This window comes from Amphiura filiformis, chromosome 8 (assembly GCF_039555335.1).
Source record: "Amphiura filiformis chromosome 8, Afil_fr2py, whole genome shotgun sequence".
NCBI lineage: Eukaryota > Metazoa > Echinodermata > Ophiuroidea > Amphilepidida > Amphiuridae > Amphiura > Amphiura filiformis.
The window spans coordinates 5,709,079-5,735,966 of NC_092635.1; the positions used below are offsets into that span (position 1 = coordinate 5,709,079).

Sequence of the window (26,888 nt, forward strand, 5' to 3'; positions counted from 1 at the left end):
GATCTTAAATGAGTGAGTACCCTAGTCTAAATAACAAGCATGTAAACCCTTGCAGATATGATTGGAGCCAATCTTCTTCTACTGTAACCCAGAGCATAGAATATTGATTTGCATTTTATCAGCCTTGTGACACACACTATATAGCTTAGCATGATATGTGTTGCTCTTCGCGCACAGGTTAAAACATAAGATTAGTACCTAATATATGCAACTGGGTGTCATTCTATAATTGGATGTGATTCGATAATTTAGTTAAAATACTTTTCTTTATTTTTTTTAGCTTTTCTGGTGTGCAATGCCTTAATTATCCACCTGTCCTTTTAAAGATCTGTTTTGTCGAACTAATGATGATTAAATGACAATAAAAATTAAATGATAGTCTCCTTATGCCTTCCAATATACCAAACAATCTGCTATTTTAGCTGTCAATCAATAATTCTGTAGTAATTCCTACATCAATTTAGGGGATGCCTTTCACCCGAGGCCTTTCAACACATAAAGCATGGAACTGGCTATTCCAGTTGAAATCCATACGTCCCCTATGGAAGACATGTCCTTAATCTCCCACACAGGGAGTGTGAGTTTCAAATGAGGTTACCTGAAAAATGAGGTCCATTAAAAATCTACACCCCGTGTGGGAGATCACAGTGAATGTCCTCCATAGGGGACATATGGATTACAATTAGAATAGCCTAATAAGATCAATAATTTGAATAACATCACAGGAAAACTGTCTGAAACACATAGTGCGACCGTTGACATATTTTCAAATTTATAGCAGTATCCTGATTACAACATGGAAAATGTCCAGCTAACTTTCATAATATAAGAAGCGTTGTCTCTTGAAAGTTTCTGGAAAGCTTAATAAATGAGGGCTATGCTTATACTTATAGTCTGGAAATATACTATAATTATATACATTGATCATTGATTATGAAATTGCAACATGGGGTAGCAATCTGGGGCCCATTACACAGACTTATCAGTCATACAATTGATTCACCACATAAATCACTAGTCTTTGTGAAATGGGCCATAGTCAGAAGCGTAGAAGGTTACAGGTCGATTATTTGAAGGATCATAAGTTCGAAAACCCAATAACGTATTATAAACCCTAATCCTTACCCTAGCCCTCACCAGTGGCGTAGATTTCTTTTTGACATTGCATTGGGGGGATGGAGTTGGAAAAAATTTCTTGAAGTATAGTGAATCGAGCACCTTTTGGCGACAGAATAAGTTTATGGTACAAATGCACGCAAAGCGCGCAAAAAAATGCACTTTGGGGGCTAAAATGGCCAAATGAGGTAAATTTGGTCAGAAACCCACATACAGGCATCAACATTGGGGGGATGATTGTATGGACCATCCCCCCGGCAAAATATTGGGGGGTTACCCCCCCCCCCATCCCCCGGGATCTATGCCTATGACCCTCACCCTACCTTCACCCTAACCCTAACCTATTACCTAAGCCCTAATCCTAACCCTAGCCTAATCATATCCCAAACACTAACCCTAACGTTATCAATAACCCTAATCCTAAATGCCCTAAACCTTATTTTAGACTAATGACTCTACAGACTTCGGGGCTGTTCCTGTATCCCAGCCATTCTTCATATTTCACTTACCACTCTATTTTCATCAAAGACTTCTAATAATAATGTATTATCTCTGGGGTTTACCTGCAACAAAAGAAAAAAAAAAAAGAAAAATCATAAATGATAGTAATTCATAATATGTGTGTACATAATAATTTGTGTTTTTATTGAGAGATCACTGAGAGATCTAAGTTTTTAATTAATTGGTTTTATACTATACCACAAGTACACTGCATAAAAGTCAGAGAGGATTAGCATGAATTAATCTGTAGAAGGTGTTATCCTGGAGTGTTATCACTTGACATGGTTCTCAATTTGTATTCAGGAAAGCTGATTCATATGTTTGTGATAGACAAAAAATCAACAGCCATGTTGCTAAAAACAGGTTAACACAAATGACATGTTCGGTCACCTTAGGGTGTTGTTTTTTATGTGTACCCTGGAGTGGTAGGGGGGATATTTTTGGCAGGCCAAAAAGTGGGGCACGTGTAATTTGGGCACAGATTTTTTGTCAGGTATAGAAAAACATTAAAATATATGCAAACTGTCCTGCACGCTGTGGTTGCATCACATGATTAGACAATATATGTGTAAAGGTAGGGGGAGGCAAAGACATTTTGGCACATCAAAAGGGGAGCAAGCAAATTTTTGCAGACCATTTTGAGAATTCACAACCCTTGGGTACACATAATTTTGGCACAGCTCCTTAGATAATTTTTATGTGTGAGAATGGGGAGAGCAGAAGTATGAATTTAATCTCCAATTAAATTCAGACTTTTTCCAAACCAATTTGGCGATCTTTTCCTTTAGACCACCTTCGCTATATGACTAAATTATTACTTTTACATCAAGGTTTACTTTTGCATCAAGCTTAAACAGTTGACATCTTGAATAAATGCAGAATTGCGTCACACAGTAAAAAAACCTGTCAAACATGCTTGGAAATGTTTGATACGCGAACGTAAATCACTGCCAAAACAAGCGTATATCAAGTGTTCATGCTACGCAAAATTTCTGGAGTTTGTATCACTAGTTTTGCATTCAGCTTTTTTACGTAAAAAATTGCAACAAAAACATGGATTTTGGAACAAAATAAAGCTTGTTCTCTTAAAGAAAAGGCATGTTTGTTCAGCTAAAACATGTTTAACCCCGATGCAAAAGTTAAATTTGATAAATTTTTAATTTTAAACTTATATAGCTTGGGTTGTCCAAAAGAAAAGATCGCCACCAATTCACCCTTTCCACAGATACGCCATCTTGCTACCAAAACTCAAAACGAGGTCCTCCCTGCAAACACATGTGCAAAAAGTGCATATTTGTTTCTTTGCAAGCAGAACCTCATTTTGAAATGACTGTGTAAAAGGTCAATACCCCAGCAAATTCCTATCGCCGGGAATTCAACCCGGGACCTCATGCACTAAAGACAAATACTCTTAACCACTACACTCTCCCTCAAAAGATGCGGTTTACAAATTACTTGAAATCGCCCTTTGTTCTATCTGTACATATCCTACAGACTTCAACAAGATGTTTACAACCCAACAGTTCTTAATTTTCGGAACCAATAGAAAAACAATACCATTCTAAACAGGTTAGGTAAAACCCTCTGTTACTACCCAACAGTTCTTAATTTTTGAACCAATAGAAAAACAATACCATTCTAACAGGTTAGGTAAAACCCTCTGTATACCCTTTAGTATGTTAAGCAGATCATATCACTTAGGGTCATCAAGTATGTCTTCATCAGCAGTGATGTGGTGAGGATAACACGCTCTATTAATGCAAAGGGGAGAGATTACTGTGTGTCAACTCAGTCAGATGATGATCTATGGCTGTGTGTGGGCGCACATAAAATAATATATCGCTCAACTGGGGAATGAATTCATGAAGCAATTAATATGTTACTTATTCTAGAATCAGATAATCGGTTTCATAATAAAAGAGAAAATGTGACCTAGGTTGTCAATTAGATCGTACCGTTTATTTCTCGATCAAATTTTTGATATCCTTTTATGTTTGTTTCTTTATTTGCTTGATTTTTCTTAGACTGTAATAATTATTTTTATTGAAATAAATTGTATTGTAAGGTGAGGAGACAGACACAAGTAGAGAAAGGAGAGGTAATAGGATGATGCGCAAATTTATATGGGCATTACTCTATATATGTATGCCAATTGTAAAGTTCAAATAATTATTGAAAATTTAGTTTAAATTAGTTTTAAATCAGTTCATTTAGCATAGGAATATCACACCAGATACACACATTTAAGTCAATTAAGCATATCACTTTCAACACCCAATACATCTATAATAAATTACTGAGTTTGGCGACTTGGTAAGGCTAAAACTTCTATGTTTTACATTATTTCGAAAACGGATTTTTGCTTGCGTAGAGTAAAGTTGTCCGCACCCCAATAAAACATCCAATTTTGTTTTTGTTTACATTAAGGGTGTCAAATTATCTTAATTAGTTTCAAAGCCACTAGCAGAGCACCTGCATGCTAAATAATGTTGACATAGCCTGAATTAGGCCTTCTATCCTGTCATCGGTGTGAGGATATTATGCCTGTAGTCTCAAGTATTACATAAGCAGTAGAATTATGCCTGTAGTCTCAAGTATTACATGACACAGTAGAAACTCAATTAACATCTATTGTTTATTCAACTAATTTATCAACATTAGCATGTATTCTGTGTTTTTATGGAGAACCTATAGTCAACAGTAGAGTGTTTGTTTATTGAATTAGTTTGTAAGTGAAACTTTTGAAGGACAAATTAATCAGGGTTGTAACTTTATATGAAATAGAGTGTAAGGAAATGTGAATAAAATTGTTTCAGCTGCACAGTGGTGTAGCCAGGACTTTTTCAGAGAGAGAGAGAGGGGGGGCAAGGCAAATTTCATGGGGGGATTGCCACAAATGGGCTAAAGAGTACGACAAATTTATCCAAAATGGGCTAACAAATAAAAAGTACAACAAATGCATAGAAATCTAAAATATCAGATCAGCCAGCAGGCCACAGGGGGCCAAGAGGGATGTGAATAAAATTGTGTTCATCTGCTCAGTGATGTAGCCAGGACTTTTGCAGGAGGCGGGGGCAGCAAGGTACATTTCAAGGTGGGGGACAAACTTGGATGAAAATGATAAAAAAATTAGCTGAAAGGTACAACAAATTTGTCCAAAATGGGCTAAAAAGTACTGTAGAAACAAATGCATAAAAATCTTAAATATCAGGGGCAAGACTTCTCACGGTGGATATGATCCCGGGGATATGATATGGTGGCAAGAAGACTTGCTTCGATCAATGATCTAATTTCAAGCCATTGATTTATATGGAAAAGGTACTAAATATTATACTTCTAAGTTCTAAATGATAATCTCCTCTCATACATTAATCACATTAAATAAAACATTTACATGTACACAAAATATACAAAAATTACCAACCGCGAAAGACGGGTGACCGCTAGTAATATTAATTACCGTATTCATTCCATTAACCGCCCAGGGTGCTTAACAAAGTAATTTTGAATGGGCGCTTATTTTTTATATTGTTTACATAATTACATAATGTAAAAAATGGCCCAGAATATGGACTTTGTGTGTTGATGGCTCTGTGTTTGATACACAAGTAGTTGCATGCAGGGATCCTGCACATAATGATAGAGGATCGTGTGTAGTAAAGTCGCTGGGTGGGCACTTATAGGGGTATGGGCGGTTAATGGAACAAATATCGTAAATGAATTGAATTCTTGCTGATGGTAACAGCTTTTTGTCCCGCTTTTTGTATTTCAACATTACTATACTAATTCAGATTAATCTCTCTGTTAATTTCACAGTATATTTCTAAATACACGATCAAGCAAAATCAGTCGAACTCGGAAATATTGATTTGAGATATAGCCAAACAAAGGAAATATTTCCTTTTGTTTCATTTTGTTTTGGAAACTCCTTGATTGCTCATATCTTTGGAACTGATTGTTCAATTTCAATGGGGTTTTCTGCAAAATCCAGATTTGTAAATGCTTTTTACTATCCTATAAGAATCTGAAAATTTTTAAATTTTCAAGTATTAAAGTAAATTTTTAAATTTTCAAGTATTAAAATACTTCCGAGTTTTGCTTGATCGCATCACATTTTATGCTTACAAAAAAGCGTTTAATGGAGGTTTGACAGAATGTTTATTTATTGCAATACAGCCTTGATCAATTGTCAAATGATGCCTGTATTTTTAAGTAACATTATCACAGTCACATTAGTACCGAGGCAAATTTATCACTAGTCAAATATTTAAAGACAATTCTCAGGAAAGTTGACTACTTATATGTGGCATCAATTACACTACAGCAATATCTTGCTACTAGGGTTACATCATCTGCTGACTTGTAAATTCACTATTCAAGATTAATAACTGTATTACCATAACCACTCGGGTATAAGCCCACTCCCCTAGATGGCAGATTTCACTTCAAAAATAGGGGTGGGCTTATAACCGGGGAAGGGCTAGTGCTTGAAATTGAATATAAGAACAATCATCCCCATTTGTATATGCCCAATGTACCAGTAATTTCTATCATCTAAGTCAATTTCTTGAATGTTAATTATCAAGTGATATTTTTTATATTTGTTCTTAAATATAAGAGCAAAGCATTGATTTGATTTAAGAACTTGGCCAAAATTTAGTACTGGGCTTATACCTGAGTGCACCCTTGTTCCCAGAATGTTTTGAGACATAGGGGGTGGGCTTATAGCCAAAGGTGGGCTTATACCCGAGTGGTTACGGTACTTATTGAGAGAGAAATTGGGCAAAAATAATGCAAATGTACTGAGACATTGGTGTCTCTAATCATATTTAGATGCATCAACATGTCAGTGCAAGTGCATTATGTTACTGTCCAATTTCACAAGTTTTCACTAAAAATGATAGTAAATATATGCATCCACCTCCAAGGAAAATGAATCTTCTCTATGCAACGCAAACACGTTCGAAAGCACGGTGCATACGTATGAGTGCAATTAGATACTATCAATACCAGGCTTCCCGTTAAGGCTTAAAAAATGTGCGTCCATATGGACGCAAGTTTGCTGACAAGGTTGCAAAAACTTGCGTCCAGACAAATGTTTATGCGTCCATCTGAAATTCATGATCAATCATACCAGGAAACGCTGTGGCATGCCATGATCAGAACGGCCGGCAATCCCTTGTTGCTACACGTACCCCCGTAACACCTCATCAAACATCGATCGTTCAAATAAAATAAAGATTCATTTTCCATGATATTCCATCTCCAGTCGCTATAATAAATTTTCTCATTTCTGTGTCAGTTTTGGTCCGAAACGTGGTCAGAAACATATGCAAAAACATGCACAAACTCTGCCAATTTTTAACACATTTTCGTAGTTTCGCACATCTTAGATAAAACGTGTGGTTGATGCTAAAACTTCTAATCACGTGCTGCCACAATAAATAAATAAAAAGTTATCATTTTGATTTTGTCTTGCTTTCATTGCTTTCAGTCATCGTAACAATAATATTAATAAAGGAAAGGTAGATTATTGATGAGAAAATAAACTTAAAACATTAAATTCTGAATATTGTCAGGTTGTAATAAATAATTAAATAAACATTAACCGCACATCGTCAGTCCCACACACCAGTAAACAAAGCAAATTTCATCAAGTGGGGGATTTCCCCATCAAACCCACGTTACCAGGTTACGGAAAGCATGCAAGAAGTGCAAGATTTCCTGATGTTGCATTTACAAATATTGCAGAATTTACTTCAATTCTTAGCAGGTTGGTTAAATTTTGGGGCTTTTATTATTTTAGAAATATAAAAGAATGGAATTTCTTAATTTTATCATCAATTAATGATTAAATTTCGAAGTTTTGTCTGCGTCCACATGCATGTGAGATGGACGCAAAATACGACCGGCCATCTGAAACTTGGCGTCCAAAATGGTAAAATGCGCGTCTGGATGCAATGACGCACACTAACGGGAAGCCTGATCAATACAATCCGCATATTTTCTAACTGCTTTTCTGATTGGCTGCTACTTATAGGAATATTCGAATATCTGTCATTTATTGTAGCTATGAGAGATTCAAATGAAGACGAGCAAAAGTGAATGAATGGAAAAAAAAAGAGGAAGAAAGAACCAGAGGATGTGGGACTGAGAGAGCAACAAATTCAAAAATAGGAAGAGTGAGGATGGGACGGAAGGAAGGAAGTGAGAGTTAGCCAGGTGTATTTTATGAAATCATTCCTTATCTTGCAATAATCTACAAAATACATCAATAATCTTTTCCTTTTTTTATTAATTTTTGTCTGTTCTGTTGCACAATATTTTCGTACTTAAATGTTGCTTTATCTTTGCATTTTAAAACTACTTGTTTCCATTGGTCGATCAAATTATAGAACGCACTGTACTGGTTGATAACCGTGAAATAGGAAAAAATTAAGACATTGACATGATACATGTTACAGCGCATTTAGCCGCATTACATATTATGCAATAGCAATCAACACCCACATAGTTTTCTTGGAAGTGAACATTTCATTTCTACACTGTCAAAATAAACCCCTACAATATACTTGTATCTTGAGCATCCAACCATGCCTTGGGTCTATATCTGGTACATGCAAACAGTACTTATGTTGTTTATTGCACTTAGCCTACTTGAAACCAACAAGGCCGTCTGGGTGTAAGAAATTATGCTAGGCAAGATGGGTACTGAACACAAACAATATAATACTAGTGAAGTATATAGCTGAGAAGCAACAGAAGAATTTAACACACCATTTGAACGCACAACTACTGGCTGCTCAAAATCGCTGTTATTTATTTACTGCACTTCTTCCACATGAAATGATTGCTCTCAGCAAAATGGGTGCTGAATATTACAAACTGTTTAAAGGTTTTAATAGAAGCACCAAAAGAATATATAATATATAATTTATTTGCCGTAAATGCAATCTGACGATGTTTGTTTTGTCTTATCATATATCCTGGTAAGAACACTGGTCTTTTACACTAAAGACAAATAGAGAATACTCACCCGAAATAAGAAATCTTCATGCCATTTTGGATTCAGTGACTGAAATAGATGAAAAATATATACATTATATACATTAAAGGTGGGTGACCTGATTAAGGTTACACAAAGAAACGTATAAAAAACGTATAAAAGACGTATAAAGTTGTTCTCTAAAACCGCGTTTTCTCAGCAATCAAATATCGCAGTGAGTCCAATGTTGGTGCATGGATGTATCTTTACATTATTTTTGTGTGTTTATACAAATTTTTAGAATCCGTTTGAAAATCTTTCGTTTTTAAAAATTTAAATTAAATTTTTACGCACCATGTTCACAAGATCAAAAACGCGTTCCATGCAGTTTTTTTTTCAAATGTTCGCTCCGTATAAAACCACGCCGAGTGATTGTTTTCTCCTTTTTTGTATTGTACTACAAATTGACCAAAGAAATAATGTTGCCATGGGGAAGAACCAAATACAGTACCGATTAAATTTTATTAGCCCGTTTTGGGGAACAATTTTCGAGAATCTTGTACCACAAAACACTGTTATGTTACATTATCGATATCTGGATTGTGGAACGTTAATTTTGATTTCTAACTGCCTACATTATTTCTCAAATGTCTGTCGCTTACTTTACCATTTGAATTTCACTCCAAATTTAAGCTACCTTTGCAAAAAACGAGGTTTTTCGCCATCGATACCTCCGACATTTACAGCGGTAATGAGCTTGTTTATCATAAGAGCCTGTTATGCACTATTCCATAATTAAATAGTCAGTTTGAGATCAATCAATTTCATATGTCCTTCAGTGGCTCAATCGGTTAGCGCACCGGACTCACGACTATATGATAATATAGTTTTGAGCTGGAAAACTTTGGTACGTGTTCGAGTCCCTATGTGGTCCATTCCATTTATTTTATTTTATTTTTCTCTCACTTTTTTCTTTTTTCTTGTTCGTTTCTTTTCTTGTTCGTTTCGTTCGATTGATTGTTTTTGCCGCTTTTTTTTTCATTATATAATTCAGGAATTTAGGCTATACTAGTCTAATAGGCGCGGCCTATGAATATTGTTTTACAAAATAGATTAACAAAATATTGGTTGTTGGTTTTGTTCTTGTTGTTGTAGTTATTGTTGTAGGCCTATATATTGCATAATCAGGGTATAAATAGGCCTACTGGGCCTATTATAGCCTATAGAAGCATTGATTTATTTCACGACAGATATCATCCAGGATAATTTTAAAAATTGAAAATTTAGAAAATCCGGTGAAAGGAAAATTGCTGAAAACGGCTGCCCACAATCAACCCCCCCCATCAGCCCATATGGTCCTATCATGGTCGCCCCCTCCCTATCCCTGTAACATATAGGATGACTCACGAGCCGCGGTTTGTCCGTGGAATCATACCTTGAAAATCAATTGTATTTAACCTTAAAGGCCTCAGCCCCTCCCTACATGTTTTGGCATCTGAAAAAAAGGGTGTTATTTATATTAAAACCCCATTACATTTAGGACTGATATAAGTCCCTGATATAAGTAAATTTGTATACTCAATAAGCCTATTTTGAACAAATGATTTTGTTTTGGTCAATACACAAAGAACAGATAAACAAGAAATCACCACATTTATGTTATTTCATAATCCAATCCCTGCATTAATGTTGTAAGATATGGCAGGCCAATCTTTTTATTGATTACATACTATGCAATTTAATTTGATCTCAAGTGTAATTCTCATTGTTGTTGTATTTAATACTTTACATACAAAAGGCTACCACCAAAAGCTGGATGCACAGGCTCAAACCCTCCTCTGGTCTATACTATTTTCAACAACTCCTCCTATACCTTTGGACAGGAGCCAACCGTTGTTAAACCGTGATGAATCCACACTTTTACTGTAGCGTATACGCTGAACGCAGAGTGAGGCTACAGCGTTACTGAGAGCGCCAGTAAAATTCGCCATGCCTGGAACCTTTGTGCGTATGCAAGCTTACAAGTTGAATTCAGTATTTTTCAGGTAGCGGCTAAACTTTGCCGTTTATTCTGTAGTTTTATTGCTGATATTAACAGAGAAATCATCAAGTTTTTGTAAGACTTAGTGACAATGATATTAACTGACATTTCCTCGTAAAATAATCGTGAATTATACGATCTTTAGCTTCTTTTCGTTGTTGAAAGGATTCAATCATGTTTCATCGTTGTTCATCACCGTTTAACAACTCGCGTCCGGCAGCGTCTGCGTGGTTTACTTACTTACGGGCAGCTAAAGCTGCCCTCGCCGAAGTAAACCACGCAGACGACGCGGCCGCATCGTTGTTAAACGGTGATGAACAACGGTGAAACATGATTGAATCCCTAAATGTACCCCATCTAAAATTCAAACATTCGTGTTACCCAAATACATACCAACTACCATTTTTTCATATGGTTTACTACTTTTTTAATTCTATACAGAGATGGTTGATGTTGTGACATGAATCTTAGGGATTCATTCACGGCGCGTTGGGTTATTGGCTGAGTGAGTGATTAGGTCCTGATTGGGTATGAGTACGCGCGGTGAATGAATCCCTAAGATTCATATCACAACAGTTGATATAAAGATTTACCTTTTTAATTGTCTTTGTTTGTACTGTTGCTATCTCCCCTGTGTCTCTATCTCCTCGAAATAGTCGGATCTTCACATATGGATCACTGGGAGGGGAAACAATGCAATCAATCAATCAATCAAATTAATCAATCAACATATATCAATAAATAAATAAATAAATAAATAAATACAATATACTGTCCTCTGCAAGTGTACATGCAGTAACTTTGAAATCCCTTGATCAAATGTAATATTGCCCAGACTTGCCACATACATGAAAGCAAAACAAGTGACTGCACAATGTGATAGTTTCATACACTCTAAGATAGCGCGAACCAATCAGAGCAATCGTTAGAAAAATCCAAACCATGCATTGATTGTGTATATTGTGCACTCCCCGTACTACACGTAGTGCTTGCACACGCGTTCGCGTCGATGCATTTATATTTGGTTCTGTTTTCCAATATTTTTAGTGATAATTTTGTTTAAAAAAAACAGCAAAAATCATGTGTTTTTTCTTCTCGTGTTTTATCTCGCTCGAGAAATTAGACAAAATAATGCACTTGCGCTGATGTTGATGCGTCTAATGCAGTCCCCCTTCAGGGCTCGTGCAATAGACGCATCAACATCAGCGCGTGTCCATTATTTTGTCTAATTTATCTCCCAACAAGTAATACACATTCATTAACCTATAATTCATTGATTTTTTTGAAACATGTAAAACATCATGTCTGCCTTATTCATCAAAACGTGTGAATAAGTGTAAAATGTTGTGGGTTTGTGGTAAATCAGTAATATGTTTCTTCTTCATTATCAAATTGTTTTTAATTATGACAGGTTATCATTATCAATTAGTAACATACAAATAATAATGCTTCTGTGACCAATTATAATAATGATGCCAAGTTTAGTGGTCTCTGTTTCATTGACACTTTCGATCTACTAATTCATTATTAGGTCAGTATGGTGAATTAGTACTTAATCCTAGTTGTTTGATTGGCGTAACGGCCCAAAAAATCAAGTTAGTACAGGTCATATTCCTTTTTTTGTTGTTTCTAAAGGGATGGACTTAGTAAAAAAATGTACACTACATGGAAATGCAAACAAAAAAGTACACACTATACAAGAAAGAGAAAAAGTACAATTTTAGATTTTCAAATATATTCTTGATATGCTTGAAAAACTACAGTTAGGTCTAGGGAAATATTTCTTATTTCAAATTTGGAATACTGTCAATGACTTGGGGAAACATACTGAGAAAATATAACCAAATAACTGCGGACACACTGCAACTGCAATCCCGAATAGCAGCATAAAAACACATTGTCATTATAAACAGATGTCTGCAGTTTGCACACAAATTCAGTCTGTGTTTGACTGAAATAAAGCTAGAAGGGTCTGCGGTAAAGCAAATAAAATTCAAACATGTGTATGTTGTTTGGTAGTAAAAAGTGTCAACTTCAGTAGGAACATATATAAAAGGAGAGGGCATAATTTTAATTAACATTTACATGATTTGGGAAAGAAATTTGTGTTTTAAAAAAGAGAAAAATAGAGGAAAAAAAAAGAAGAAGTTTCAAAGGGATTCAAGGACGATTAAAATAAAATGACTTTGGGGAAACAAAGAGTCTATAACTGAGCATGTATTATAAAATGTGAAGATGATGCTATTTTTGGAATGAAATAGATGGACATTTATGCTTTGGCTGGACGCTCTTCAGCGTATACATTCATCAAGTGTCATTAAGGGAAGAAATATAATGGGTACATGTCATTACCATACATGTAGTCAGTCCTTTGGCTTTTTATCTCCATCCAATAATGATTTTGAAGGAAATCAGGGAATGATTATAGCATAAAACAGGGAAGAATTGGGGTCAGTAATTCTTCCCTGCCTGAGGAATAGTGACTAGTTGTCATACTAGGTTATGCATACAAAGATCAAGAGAGCTGGTTTACAAAATCATTTCAGTTTGGTTTGGACACCTAACTATCTACATTGTAGGGAAGCATTTGGGATTCTAAGGGAAGACAGAACCACCATTTAGCTAACTTAACAGCAATATTCGCCATAGAAGTGATGTTATAACAGGAATAACTACCATAGCAATAGATAAAAACAATTTTTGAATATCGCCATTGCACTACAACATTCACGTAGCACCTATGCATTGAACCAAAGATAGTTCTTTTTTTAAAACCAGGAGTGTGAGTCACCACACATAATTTTGACAAGATGACAAAGCATCAAAACAGCTAGCAAAAAGCTCTGTAATTTGGGAATATCCTATACTTTTGTACAGGGCAAATGTACAAAAAAAGCTGGAAATCAAACCTACCCTGATGAATAATACAGAGCCAATAGGTGTTTGACACACCTGCTTTCAGGCATTGTCCGCATTTGCTGGTGGTTCCACATATGGTCATGCGCCATGAGTTGGGACACCTAATTTGGAGGGGGAGTAACACTTTTCTGCTTTCAGTGGTGTTTATGATGCCACATTTTCCATAATACTTGTCATACAGTGATAAATCTGGTGTCATTTCAAAGTGTAATTAATACTCTTTCCATACCAACAAATAAAATAGGTTAAAATTATTTCAGTCTTAATTATGATTAATTAATTCATAAATTGGTGATTGAGGGGGTGGCTAGGGAGCCATTTTCACACTTTAAAAGTTTATTTTAAAGAAACAGGAAGGTCCATGTGTCATGAAAACACAATTTCTGGATTAAGGGCTGGGGTATGAACGTTTGGACAGTATTTATTTTGGGACATTAGAGCACATCAGACATATCGAATTGCATTCTGAATACGAAGAATGTCATTCTGATATCAAATAATTTTGATTTTTGAAATTAGCAATTTAATACACATTTTATGGCAAATGATTAAAATTGATATTTTTGATATTTAACAGTACTTGAAGTAAACTTTATAAATCTGATGATTTATACTTAAAGTGTATGTAGGTGGGATGAAAAGCCGACGATCAATTGAAAATTTTGACCTTTTCAGATTGAAGATATGGATTTTTTTCCCAAAACACCAAAAAAAATTAGGTCTTTTTGGGAAAAAATCCATATCTTCAATATGAAAGGTCAAAATTTTCAATTGACCGTCGGATTTTCCTCCCTGCTACATACACTTTAAGAATATATCATTAGATTTATATAATTTACAATGTACTTCGAGGACTGTTATATATCAAAAATTTGAAAAATATCAAATTTTTATAATTTGTCATAAAATTTGTATTATATTGTGATTTAAAAAAATGAAAATTATTTGATATCAGAAAGACATGCTTCAGATTCAGAATGCAATTCGATAGGTCTGAGGTGCTCTCATGTCCCACAAAAATACTGTCGAAAACGTAATAAACGCTCATTTTGGATCCCTTAACAGACCCCAAATACATATAAATAGACACCAAAATGAAACAAACAGCTTTAAAATAAGAAATTATACATCATTTTATTACAAATATATATTTTTGAGACCCCCCCCCCCCCTTCCTGAAAATGGTATTTTGGCCAGCACGAGCTCATTTCTTGGCCAATTTTCATTAAAAAGGTGTCAAAATGCTCAGGAAAACAAGCCTCATCAAGTAAGATGTTACTTAGCTGCAAGATGAAAGCCATTGTAATTTTCAAAATTTTCCATGTGTTACCGAAAGGGGTACCAACTTTTGACAAAAGACCATATATGTGGGTGTGTGCAGGGTATGTGTGGGTCGTATGTGTGTGGGGTGTGCAAACACTACAACAGATAGATACATGAACTTACCTTGCACCAAAAATATCCTTCTTTGCCAAAGACACACCTTCTAATACTCTTACTTTAAGTATCCTGGTAATTCCTGGGGCCTCCCCTGTAAAACACATATAAGTGAAAAACACATATTAGATTTATCTTATCAAATATTTATCATTCATGTACCAGAACATACAAGTAGTTAAATTGGTATCAAAATAACAAGTACAATATTTTTTCTATGCAAAGACACCTCATGTTTCCTGTTGGTTGCTGAATACTAGAGTTATAAACATTCTAGATTGTGTTGAGACTTTTGGGACACCCTGTATTTCTCACTTGAATAGAGTATTACCAACCAACACTGATAAAATACACAATATAAATGTATCTTAAAAAATAATAATGATTTGGACCAATTATGACCTTGCGATGCATATTAATACCACAATCAGAATACTAGCATTATAATTTATATTTTAAAAAAGCCTCCTGAAGGTACATGAAGTAGTTATGCATAGATTAAGTCAGCTTTATTATTGTAATGGCAAGAAACCTATTGCCTATTACCCATATGTAAAACATTTGTATTTGAAGTAACACACTGGGAATGATAAATGTCAAGCTAATGAGTTAGTCACATGATGATATGTCACTAATAGCTGTTGCTGAAGATGTGTGGCAATATATCTTGAATCACTTCCTGGTATCACCCTGAAATTGATTACCGACTTTCATTCAATTTACAGTCTTTTTTATAAAATGAACATTATTTTGATGACAATCTGAGTATCTTTCTACTTCAGAAAATAAAATTTTCATGTGTGTAAAAGTAGCTAGTAAAGTAATACAAGATGAAGTGCAACATGTACTTTGAACCATACCTACACACCCCCCCCCACCCCCACCCCCACCCACCCACACACACACAATGTACAATGTATGTAATTTCAGGCCTCATCTTTTCAGGCGGAAACTCAAGGGCCAAAATGGGGTCACTCCTGCTAAAGTATGAACCCCCACACACACACCAGGCCCGCGAAATCCGCAGTAATGCAGCCGCGCCGCTGCTCCCAGAAAAAAATTGGAAGTCCCAGAAAAAAAATTTGAATTTTTTTTTTTAATTTTAAGTTTTTTTAAATGTTTTTCCTACCTTAAACAAAACCCACCCCAAACCTTACTGCATGTATTCAAACCACCCAAGCCCAACTAACCTTTAACTTAACCCCAAACCTTTGCTCTTACAGTACCCCTAAAAGGGAATTAGGGTAGACAGAAAATCAGACCTACATTTAATGTTTTTAAATGCATGAATGTGTTTATTGTTTTAATTCCTTTATTTTGCCTCATTTCATCGAAATTGTTATTTTTATTGCTAACAAAATAAAAGAGAAACCTTTCACATAATTTTGGAAATTTAAACAAATTTCTAAAATTCTGAAAATACAAAAAAAAAATACATTTAAGTGGAAAAGGTTTTTCTTCTGGGTAAGATTTTTTTTCTTACATGCAACAGCTTTTTTTATTGCAGGGTAGAAATTTGATAAATGTGACCTGTCACGGTGAATGAGCCGTAAATTCGTCCCCCGGTAAAAATTGTTTTATTTTGTGTTTAGAAAATATACATCATAAGCTTTAAAATGGTATATTATTTGACTTCAAACGATATCCAGTAGCGGGGTTACGGTTTGTTGAACTTTTCTCCTTCAACAAAATGGTAGATTTTTTCGTTTCTACAGCTGTATGTGTGTCTCTTTTTCCACATTGCTGGCAATAAATATCAAACAGTCATAATTGGCGGTCATATCAAATCATCCCCAAGTCAACGAGGTTCAGGAAATTTCTCTCTTGTTAATTGTTGGTTATACAAAATACAATGCCTGGTAACCCACCACTTGACAGGATTTAGCCAAAGCAAACAAAGACCACAGCTATTAAAAATTCTATTGCCATCTAAGGTAGAAGTTTATTATCCCCTTCAATAATAGGATTATTGCTTGGTGTTTGACTATCAAAATGAGATAGATGTCGCGCCAGCAATCTTGAGCGGTCGATGAATACGACCTGCATGCACATTTTACACTGTAACTCGGAATACGATTTAGGGAATTTACGGCTCATTCGAGCTGTACGGTCACACTCACAAATAGGTTATCATACAAAATGCATGCATGGACCTATTTATCAAATTTTTGGAAACCTAACACCACGCCCTGAAAAATGCTGGTTCATCCCAAAGACAAAATAGACCCTCTTTAGCACAACTAACTGCGTTTATGATATAATGCGCAAATTGTAACCACTCATATATTTTGGTGAAATGGGAAGAAAATTTGAGACTCGTCTAAAAGAACACCAGAAAGAGATGGACAGGGTGTCAAAAACCAAATCCAATTACACCCGGCAAACCCGAAAACAATCAGCGAGTGAACAATCCAAGTCAGCTATAACAGACCACGCAGTGCAACAAAATCATGTTATCAATTGGGACAATGCCAAAATTCTTAGCAAGGAGTGTGATGCAATCAATCTTGATTCTTGCAGAATAAATTTGTGTGAATCATTTGATTCTCGTAAATCAACTTCTGTGTAAGCTACAAACGTTTGCGGGAATCAACTTTGATTCACGCAAATCTGTTTACGAGAATCTTTGCAAGAATCGATTCTCTGATTCACGCTGAAATTCTTACTCTGTTGAGCTTGATTGGACCAATATTGAAATTTGACCATTGACCCCTAAATTTTGGTGGTTCTTGGCTGGGCACAATTACCTGGCTGATGGTGACTGTACCCACCAAGTCTCATGCCCATCCGACAGTTTTACTAATTTGACCTCAGATGACCCCTAGTGACTCGAAATGACCTTCCAAAAATTTGGCTCTAAATGTTGACTGTACCCATCAAGTTTCATGCCCATACAACAGTTTTAATAATTTGACCTCAGATGACCCCTGAGTGACCTTAGATGACCTTGCAATGACTGTCCAAACATTTGGCTCTAAATGATGAAAGTACCCACTTAGTTTCATGCCCATGTGACAGTTTTTAATAATTTGACATCAGATGACCAATGGGTGACCACGGATGAACCTGAAATGACCTTCCAAAAATTTGACTCTAAATGTTGACTGTACCCATCAAGTTTCATGCCCAGTTAAGGTTTTAGTAATTTGACCTCAGATGACTCCTGGGTAACCTTGGATGACCCCGAAATGACCTTCCAAATATGGCTCTAAATGTTGACTGTACCCACCAAGTTTCATGCCCATAGGACAGTTTTTAGTAATTTGACCTCAGATGACCCCTGGGTGACCCAGGATGACCCCGAAATGACCTTCAGAAAATTTAACTCTAAATGTTGACTGTACCCACCAAGTTTCATGCCCATACGAGTTTAGTAATTTGACCTCAGATGACCCCTGGGTGACCTCGGGTGACCCCCAAAATGACCTTCAAAAAATTTGACTCTAAATGTTGACTTGACCCACCAAGTTTCCTGCCCATACAACAGTTATTAGTAAGAATTTCCATTGACAGACTTGACCCCCGGCGGAAGTTGTTCGCAAAATAAGTAGTCTCCACAGCAGCCATTTTGGTTCCGCTCCCTCCACAAAATGTTTGTGTGGAGGGAGCGTAACCAAACTGGCTGCGTAGAAGATGCTGATTACTGAAAATATGTGAAATTTTTTTAATCAATCAAGAAATGTTATTCTCGATAGTGTTGCGTACCCAGGGGTAGCAATTAATGTTAAAACTCTTAGACGTGCATCCGTTATGGCTTGGAGACAAATAATACCAGGTTGATTCTTCTTTGATTCACCGATCGTATATAGAACATTTATTCAGGTCTACATCACATAAACATGCACGGTCAATTACATGTACTCAGTCAGAACTCTCAGTGAAACTTCCCTTTACTTAACAAATCATTTGGTTCTATACTCGCTCATTAGTCACTGTTAGTATCAGGGGAATCATGAACCAAACATTTGGTCCACCGTGGTTTGCTCTGGACCAATTATTCGGTTCGCTACGCCAGGGGAATCATGAACCGAATATTCGGTTCGCTGTGGTTTGCTCTGAACCAAATATTCGGTTCGCTACGCCTGGGGAATCATAAACCAAATATTCGGTTTGCTGTGGTTTGCCTCGAACCAAATATTCGGTTTACTCTGCCAGGGGAATCATGAACCACATATTCGGTTCGCTGTGGTTTGCTCTGAACCAAATATTCGGTTCGCTACGCCTGGGGAATCATAAACCAAATATTCGGTTCGCTGTGGTTTGCCTCGAACCAAATATTCGGTTTACTCCGCCAGGGGAATCATGAACCAAATATTCGGTTCGCTGTGGTTTGCTCTGAACCAAATATTCGGTTTACTCCGCCAGGGGAATGAACCATCTGCTTAGTGGTTTTACTCACTAATATTTTGGTGCAAGGGCTAATCACTATCACATGTGTGGAGTACATGGTTAAGCTTGCTAAGAAACAATAATTAACGATAATTGAATCACATAAATAATTAAACCGAAATGTATTAATTAACTCATAACCTAATTAATAAGATGATTTCTCATGATCTGCAGGATCATAATAATAGTTTATGGAATCCATACAAAAAACAGTTGAGTAGATACCCTAGTAGTTAGCGTAGTTTACTGGTTATTATTACATGATTACGCTTTCTTCTCTGGTAACTGCCGGGTTAATGAAGAGCCCTACATTTTTCAATGCAATAAAGCTCTAGCCTTTGTGCAGAGTGGGGAAAGCTAGAGGAATTTGGCTAGGGCAGGCACATGGGCACGTCATGTCAATTGACATGACGTGCCCAGTGCCCACCAGGTATTTTGCTGTTTCTTTACTTTAGGAGTTTTTATTCTTACATGTTATAATATAGCTGCCTTGTGGAAGTACAGTGTTATAACCCTAACCCTAACCCGCCCTGAAGGCAGCTATTACATGTAAAAATAAAAAACCCTAAAGCATGTAACAGTGAAATGCCGGTACACAGTATTTCACTGTACCCAAACCCAGAGCAGACTGGGCCCTGGTATATGATTCACTGTTATGCTTCATCGATTTCTAATATATTTCGACAGCTTTGGATTCTAGTTTGAATGTGAAGCTATTGGTGAGCAAATTAGACTTCCTGAGCCCATGAATAGTAAATGCATGTATGCATTGAACTACTGCACTGGTAGCCCGAGGTACCGGTACTCACACCTCCGTCACTACAGCGTTCGAAATAGGGCCGGTCAGCCCGCCATTGGCCTGTAACTTTTTGGCCGGGCCGGTAACTTTCCTGACTAGCGATCTAGGTGCCGCCAGGCTGGCCGGTAACTTTTAAAGCTCAAAGTTTTAGTTTTTCATGATTCGTGAATAATACATTGTCTATCTGTCATTATTTTTATTAAATCACTTACGAAGCACGATATAAAATAAATTTAATAGTTTCAATCCGAAAAATTCAGTCCCGATCTTGCCAGAAACATTTCAACGGTTCAACCACCGCTTCTCCAAGCCTAAGTTTTATTCTGTACATTTTGTATTAGTACCAACGTATTTCGTCATAGTAACGAGATGCCCGTTTTGAACAGCCCGAGTCGGACGCTACAGTCTCTGACATCAGTAATATTGATCATAATGTAAGAAGTTAACGGTGGAGGGGCTTACCTGAATTACATTTTGACATTTGACAGGGTGTGCCGCTGGAACTCTGTAAATTCTACCCGTATTTATAGGGATTTTTAACCTAAAAATGGCTGATTCTACCGCTTTTTGACCATCTTATTTCTCAAATCTGGACCCATGTTTGATCTTTTTTTACCTAAAAACGGCTGATTAAACAGTTTTTGACAAAATTTTCTCAAATCAGGAGTATTCAGGACCCATGTTTACTGTTTACGGATTTTTTATTCTCAAATCGGGACCCATGTTTAAAGATTTGTTGCAGTTGCCAAGTTTAGTTCAGACTCCCAAACTTACAGCTGCATGGGACAATTTCCCGGGAACTGGGGTAAAACTACCCGTAGTAGACACGCCCCTAAAGTAGATTCAGAATTATAATCAGGGCATAGAAAAAGGCAGTAACGCAGGAACTGCAAAATGTTAAGTGGCAGAAAATAAATGAAGTGACTGGCAAATTGCACATTATTTTCTAATTTTCATGTGTAATTGTCAATTTGTGTTCTCTAATACTCATATTGGTGCCTCAAAATGCTATTTTTATACCCCAGCAAGGATCAGGTTACCTTTAATAGTGATAAACACACTGTTGAAAATGGCAGAAATTTCCTAATTTTCTGAAATTTGGTCAATAGTTCCCAGAAAGGAAAAATTATTCCTATGCTCTGATTATAATTATACAGTTCATTTTAAATATGCATGACAAATAATTAAACACAAAACGTTTTCGACATCATTCGCAAAAGGTTAGAATAGGTTGCCAGAAAACGTTTACAATATGTCGGGTTATATAAAGGGTATAAAACCTTTTCATAATATTCATAAACATTTTTTGATAACCTGTTTGCAGAAAATATTTTCAATAACATTTTTAAACATTTTGAAAATATTTTTGTAGTATGTTTTCATACAAAACGTTTTAAAAAGTTTTCATGAACTTTATATAACCAAGGCCTGCTAAGAATACGCGATTTTGGAGGCCAAAAAACGCACCCGATTTTTTTTTTTTTTTTTCATGATTTTTTTTTTTTTTTTCATGGATTTGGAGAGTCCCTGGACCTAACATCAAGTGCTACCATACAAAATTAGAAAAAAAAATTAAATAAATAAAGAAAATAAAAGAATAAAAAAATAAAAAATTGCGTTTAAAAAATAATATTTTGCGGATTTAGAGAGTCCCTTGACCTAGAGTGAAGTACTGCAATCATTTGTGGTTGATTTTAAAAAATTTCGAAAAAAGTTACCAAAAAATTACAAGTTTGTAACCAAATGGGACCGATTTGTAACCTGTGTTCACTGCATAGTCTAATGAAGATATAAAAATGCATTGGTTTTGTACACAAGTCTATATCTTAGATAGATTTTGAAGTGAACACAAGTTACAAATTGGTCCCATTTGATACAAACTTGTAATTTTTGCAACTTTTTTCCAAAGTTTTTTTTTTTTTTTAATTTTTTTTTAATGATGGTAGATGATTTTTTTAAAAAGATTTTTTCAAAAATGTCAAAAAAACGCAATTGGAGCCAAAATACGCAAATTGCGGCGCAAATACCGCAATTGCGTATTCTTACCAGCCCTAATTATAACCTGACATTTAATGTAAAAAACGTTTTTACCAAAACCCAAAATATAACCTGAGTCATTCCAGCCCAGTTCAATAATTTTGGCACCATACCTCATAGATTTTGCTCAAATTTGAAATAATGGTGCATTCAAGGTTAACTAAGATAAGTCCGAAAGGAAAAATTCTAATTCACTTATGCTTTTCTACTTCTGGCTCACAAAGATCGTCCGTCAAGGCCAAAAATGGGGCTTTTCTATGTTAAAGAAAATGCAAAGGCACTTTGAATGTGCTATATCTGCTTACATCTACAGCCTATGACCTTCTTTTTTGGTGGATGGGTAAAACTGCTGATACACATGATGAACAAAAAACAACAGGCTCTGTCATTGCTTTTGTTTATATTTTACGGGGGGCCAAACTTGGCCCCCTGAAAAGTCTCAAAGTTTGACATGTCATTTTTAGAGACCCAGGGTGATTAAATAAAGACCAATATTAGTTTATATTTGATGTAGTTGCATTCTTTAGTTGCCCATGGCAAGATTTAGGCACATTTGAAACTTTTTTGTAACCCCCATAGTCGGACAGGGGCCCCCCAATATCGCTCCAGCCCATTTTTGACCAAAAATGAACCATTTTCAAGGGGTGAAAATGCAATGTGGGATAGGTGGTAGATTTTTTAAAACAAGATATTCTTAATCTATGGGACTCAATATTATTAAGGAATCAAAAACTTTTCTAGGGTCTTGCATCATTAGATATGAAATCGCACACTCAAAATGGGCTTAGAGACAGGAAATTAGACCATTTTATCATGGCTCGGAACATAAAGCCATTCAATTTGAACAACTAGTGACAATAAAGGGTGACTAGGTATTGCTAAGTAGCATTTTTGTGTTGTATGTTGATCATATAAATAGAGTAGTGGATACCGGCTGCGCCGGCATCCACTACTCAAAATATTGGCCACCCCATCCATTATGACACGATATTGTATAGGCAAAAGACAAAATCCTATCATTTATTCTCTAAATATTGGTCTTTATTTAATCACCCTGGGCCTCTAAAAATGACATGTCAAACTTTGAGACTTTTCAGGGGGCCAAGTTTGGCCCCCCGTAAAATATAAACAAAAGCAATGACAGAGCTTGTTGTTTTTTCTTCATCATGTGTATCACCAGTTTTACCAATCCACCAAAAAAGAAGGTCATAGGCTGTAGATGTAAGCAGATATAGCACATTCAAAGTGCCTTTGCATTTTCTTTAACATAGAAAACCCCATTTTTGGCCTTGACGGACGATCTTTGACGAGCCAGAAGTAGAAAACGCAAGTGAATTAGAATTTTTCCTTTCGGACTTATCTAAGTAAAACTTGAATGCACCTTTATACCAAATTTGAGCAAAATCTAAGAGGTATGGTGCCAAAATTATTGAACTGGGCTGGAATGACTCACTTGGCCCCCCGTAAAATATAAACAAAAGCAATGGCAGAGCTTGTTGTTTTTTCTTCATCATGTGTATCACCAGTTTTACCAATCCACCAAAAAAGAAGGTCCAAAATTTCAGCATGATGCGTTGAAGTGCGGCGAAACGCATAGCCGGACAGACAGACAGATAGATAGATACACAGATACACAGATAGACAGAGACCGCTTATTATTTTATTAGTATAGATATAATTCGAACACTGCGTCACTACAATCAATTTGTACGAAATATACATTTTGTTATAGGCCTAAAATGTTTACAAAAATATATTGGTCCACACGTTGTGCTTGTATTCAGTTGTTCGATGTATACATGAGAGCCAACTTGGGTACGCACAGTTATTCATATAGGGTATAATCTTCTTCCACGGTAAACCAAACAGCTTCCGTGGTAAACCTTATAGCGCCATCAGTTGATGAAATATACGCGTGAGTAAAAAGCTATCTGGGCTAGAACTATTGCGACTGTAGGGGTGAGCTTGCCTACAGGTAAAAAAAATAATACTTGTGGCGGTTATATTACACGCCTAGTTTAGGGCAACGGGGGTAGGCCTACTACGGGATGTGCGACAGATTCGGGTGCATTTTGGTTTATTGATGGCCCTCAATTTCATGAAAATTTGGTTTAAGAAAGACAGACCTGTGAAATGGCTTTAAAAGAAAAAGCGGAAAATTTACCAACCAGTGGGTTTCGAAAAAATCAGAAAATTTACCTACCAAACTACAGTACAAATTCAATGCTATTCCGCGCATATTTCACCAGCAATAAATTGAAGATTATAAGCTTCCATTTCATGGCCTAAATGCGAGTGTCGCTCGACAATATTACATTTTATGGTAGCCATGATGTATCTTCTCTTTATTCCATATGATTTTTATGAAATCAAATGTGAAACTTCCGATGGATGGTTCGGATTGAAAATCGCTTACGGACAATCACATATTTCGTATTTCCCCACAGGTACCACGACGACATTTTTAACTCGTTCCGATGGGCGCAGTTCCCAAACAAACATATTACACAATGAGTAAGAACGAGGGATCAAAGAATATCGCGATGATGTTATATATGAACTGCATTTCATGACCCGGTTATGGGCTGGGTTCATGACCTTTCAAGCATCGTTAATCTCATTTCCCAGTCGTTTTTATTGCGACACACATGTAATGCTATCAGAAGTACACAGAGTGTGTCAGACACACTATTGATTTTTGAAAAGCGGAAATTGAAATCGGTCAGAAAAATGAAAAAAGCGGATTTCCGCTCTGTAGCGGAGATTTCACAGGCCTGGAAAGATTGTTTTTATTTATTTAAAAAAAAAATTAATTTGTTTCCCAAATTTTTATCGGAAAGTGTGCCATTTTTTTAAATGTTACCATGGTGTGCGATAATAAATAGGCCTATTAATATAATTTTTAAATGCTATTTTATTATTTTGTTATTAATTGAAAATCTAAAATAGTATAAAATCGTATATGATGCCTTAAATCCAATATTAATAACTATTATTAAATAATTCCTAACATCTCGGACAACACGCCCCCCTCCCCCACACACACACCCCCACACCCCTACACCAACAACCACATGCCAAGTCTTAGCGAAAGTCTACCTTGCACATCGTGCACGCGCGCGTGCACCATCCAGCATTGCCCGCTAAAATACACTACCCTATTACGAGCAATGGAATAGCCCGTCAATCATGCACAGTGGTTGCTCATGGAAGGAAGATTATACCCGATGTGACGCGGCCGCGCGATTGCTCATGGAAGACAAGAAGGATTATACCCCTTTTCCAGTTATTTGCGTCGAGCGTACTACGCAAAGACCGATCGTGTTATATGAATAGTACGCTGACGCAGAAGGTATATCCTCTCATGATCGGGAATTTGTTATTTTGGCTATATAGGGCCATGCCCATGTCAAGATCATGATGATATTTCGGGCTACTACCTGTACTGCACTGGCTGCAAATACAAATTTTAGGGCCGTGTTTGTGAAAATGATCAATGAAAATAGTTACTTACCTGCATCTCAGGGAGTCCATGGACCGTTGCCATATAGTGACCTGTAGTATGTGCACTCACTTAAACAATCGAAATCCACAAACTTCGCAGAATATGACTGAATTCTACGAAAAGGTTCTCCAGTACAAAATTACATGCACATCCCTTCCTTTCCAAGTTTTAACGACATAAATAGATGACCCGTGGTGTTTCTAGCATTAATCATACAATTCCCTAAAGTTATGATATATTATGTGTATTATTAACAAAATTTCGCCAATTCTTCACAAAACGATTGGTATAATTGTGTTAATTTAGTTTGTTTGAAGATAACAGAAGTATTGTGCTATATCTTGGACTGAATTAGCGAAAATGAATACCAAATTAGGAATACTTTTTCTTAATTTTAAAAACAAGCAGACACAGCCCAAAAAGGTCACGAAGAAACAGGAAGTCAATCAATGTCATCCTTTCATGGACTTTGGATTTGAGGACGAGTTGGTTTGTTTACAATTTTTATACATAGGGCCTGCACTTTGGCTCGTTTTTTGCAGGTTTACATGGTCCAATAATCACAAGATGACTGACATGTGGTAACAAAGGAAGCAGTCACTGCAATTTGATTATGTCCCATATGATTGGCCATTCAAGACACCCCTGTGAATATACTACAGCGGCCTTTTCAAAATATAATACCTGTTTGCTTGACTGTATTGACAATACCCGGGAACAATACACACATTATATGCATTGGAAAAACTTTTTACAATAAGCATGATAAGTGATGATGTGACCTCCAGGAAGTTTATACATCGTTCGTCTCGCACACTGACAACATTTGATTGAATGGACTGTAGGCTACTGCGCCGTGATTACGGTGAAGGACACCGGTTCAAATCCTTTGTTTGGAGCCAATCGATAAAAGCATGCAGGGCCTCTATACCCATGTACAGTTTATCCCTACATAACCTATGTCTTGAATACGCTGGCAAAGTTATCGGATTAATACCATAGATGAACTCCTGGATGGGGCAGCTTTAATTAGCATGAGGCCGCATTGATATGTAAATAGCGTATTGTTATTTAAATTTGCGCCCAGACGTATTGAGGGCGACAGTCATGTTATCCAGACGGAGAATGGCTACATATGCCGGGCATGTCAATTTGCTGA

General features: G+C 36.3%; 1 protein-coding gene across 1 annotated transcript in view; it reads right to left on the minus strand.

The window, feature by feature from the left end:
* The window catches only part of LOC140158435 (E3 ubiquitin-protein ligase NEDD4-like), a 66,116-nt gene extending 40,211 nt beyond the window's left edge, over positions 1 to 25,905 (minus strand). The window contains exons 1-5 of the mRNA XM_072181525.1: positions 25,738 to 25,905; positions 15,009 to 15,093; positions 11,237 to 11,321; positions 8,654 to 8,692; positions 1,626 to 1,679 (exon numbers count right to left, since the gene is read on the minus strand). Coding sequence (XP_072037626.1) covers positions 1,626 to 1,679; positions 8,654 to 8,692; positions 11,237 to 11,321; positions 15,009 to 15,093; positions 25,738 to 25,771 — 297 coding nt within the window. The 5' untranslated portion in view covers positions 25,772 to 25,905. The remainder of the gene's footprint in view (positions 1 to 1,625; positions 1,680 to 8,653; positions 8,693 to 11,236; positions 11,322 to 15,008; positions 15,094 to 25,737) is intronic.
* Between the last annotated feature and the right edge of the window lie 983 nt (positions 25,906 to 26,888).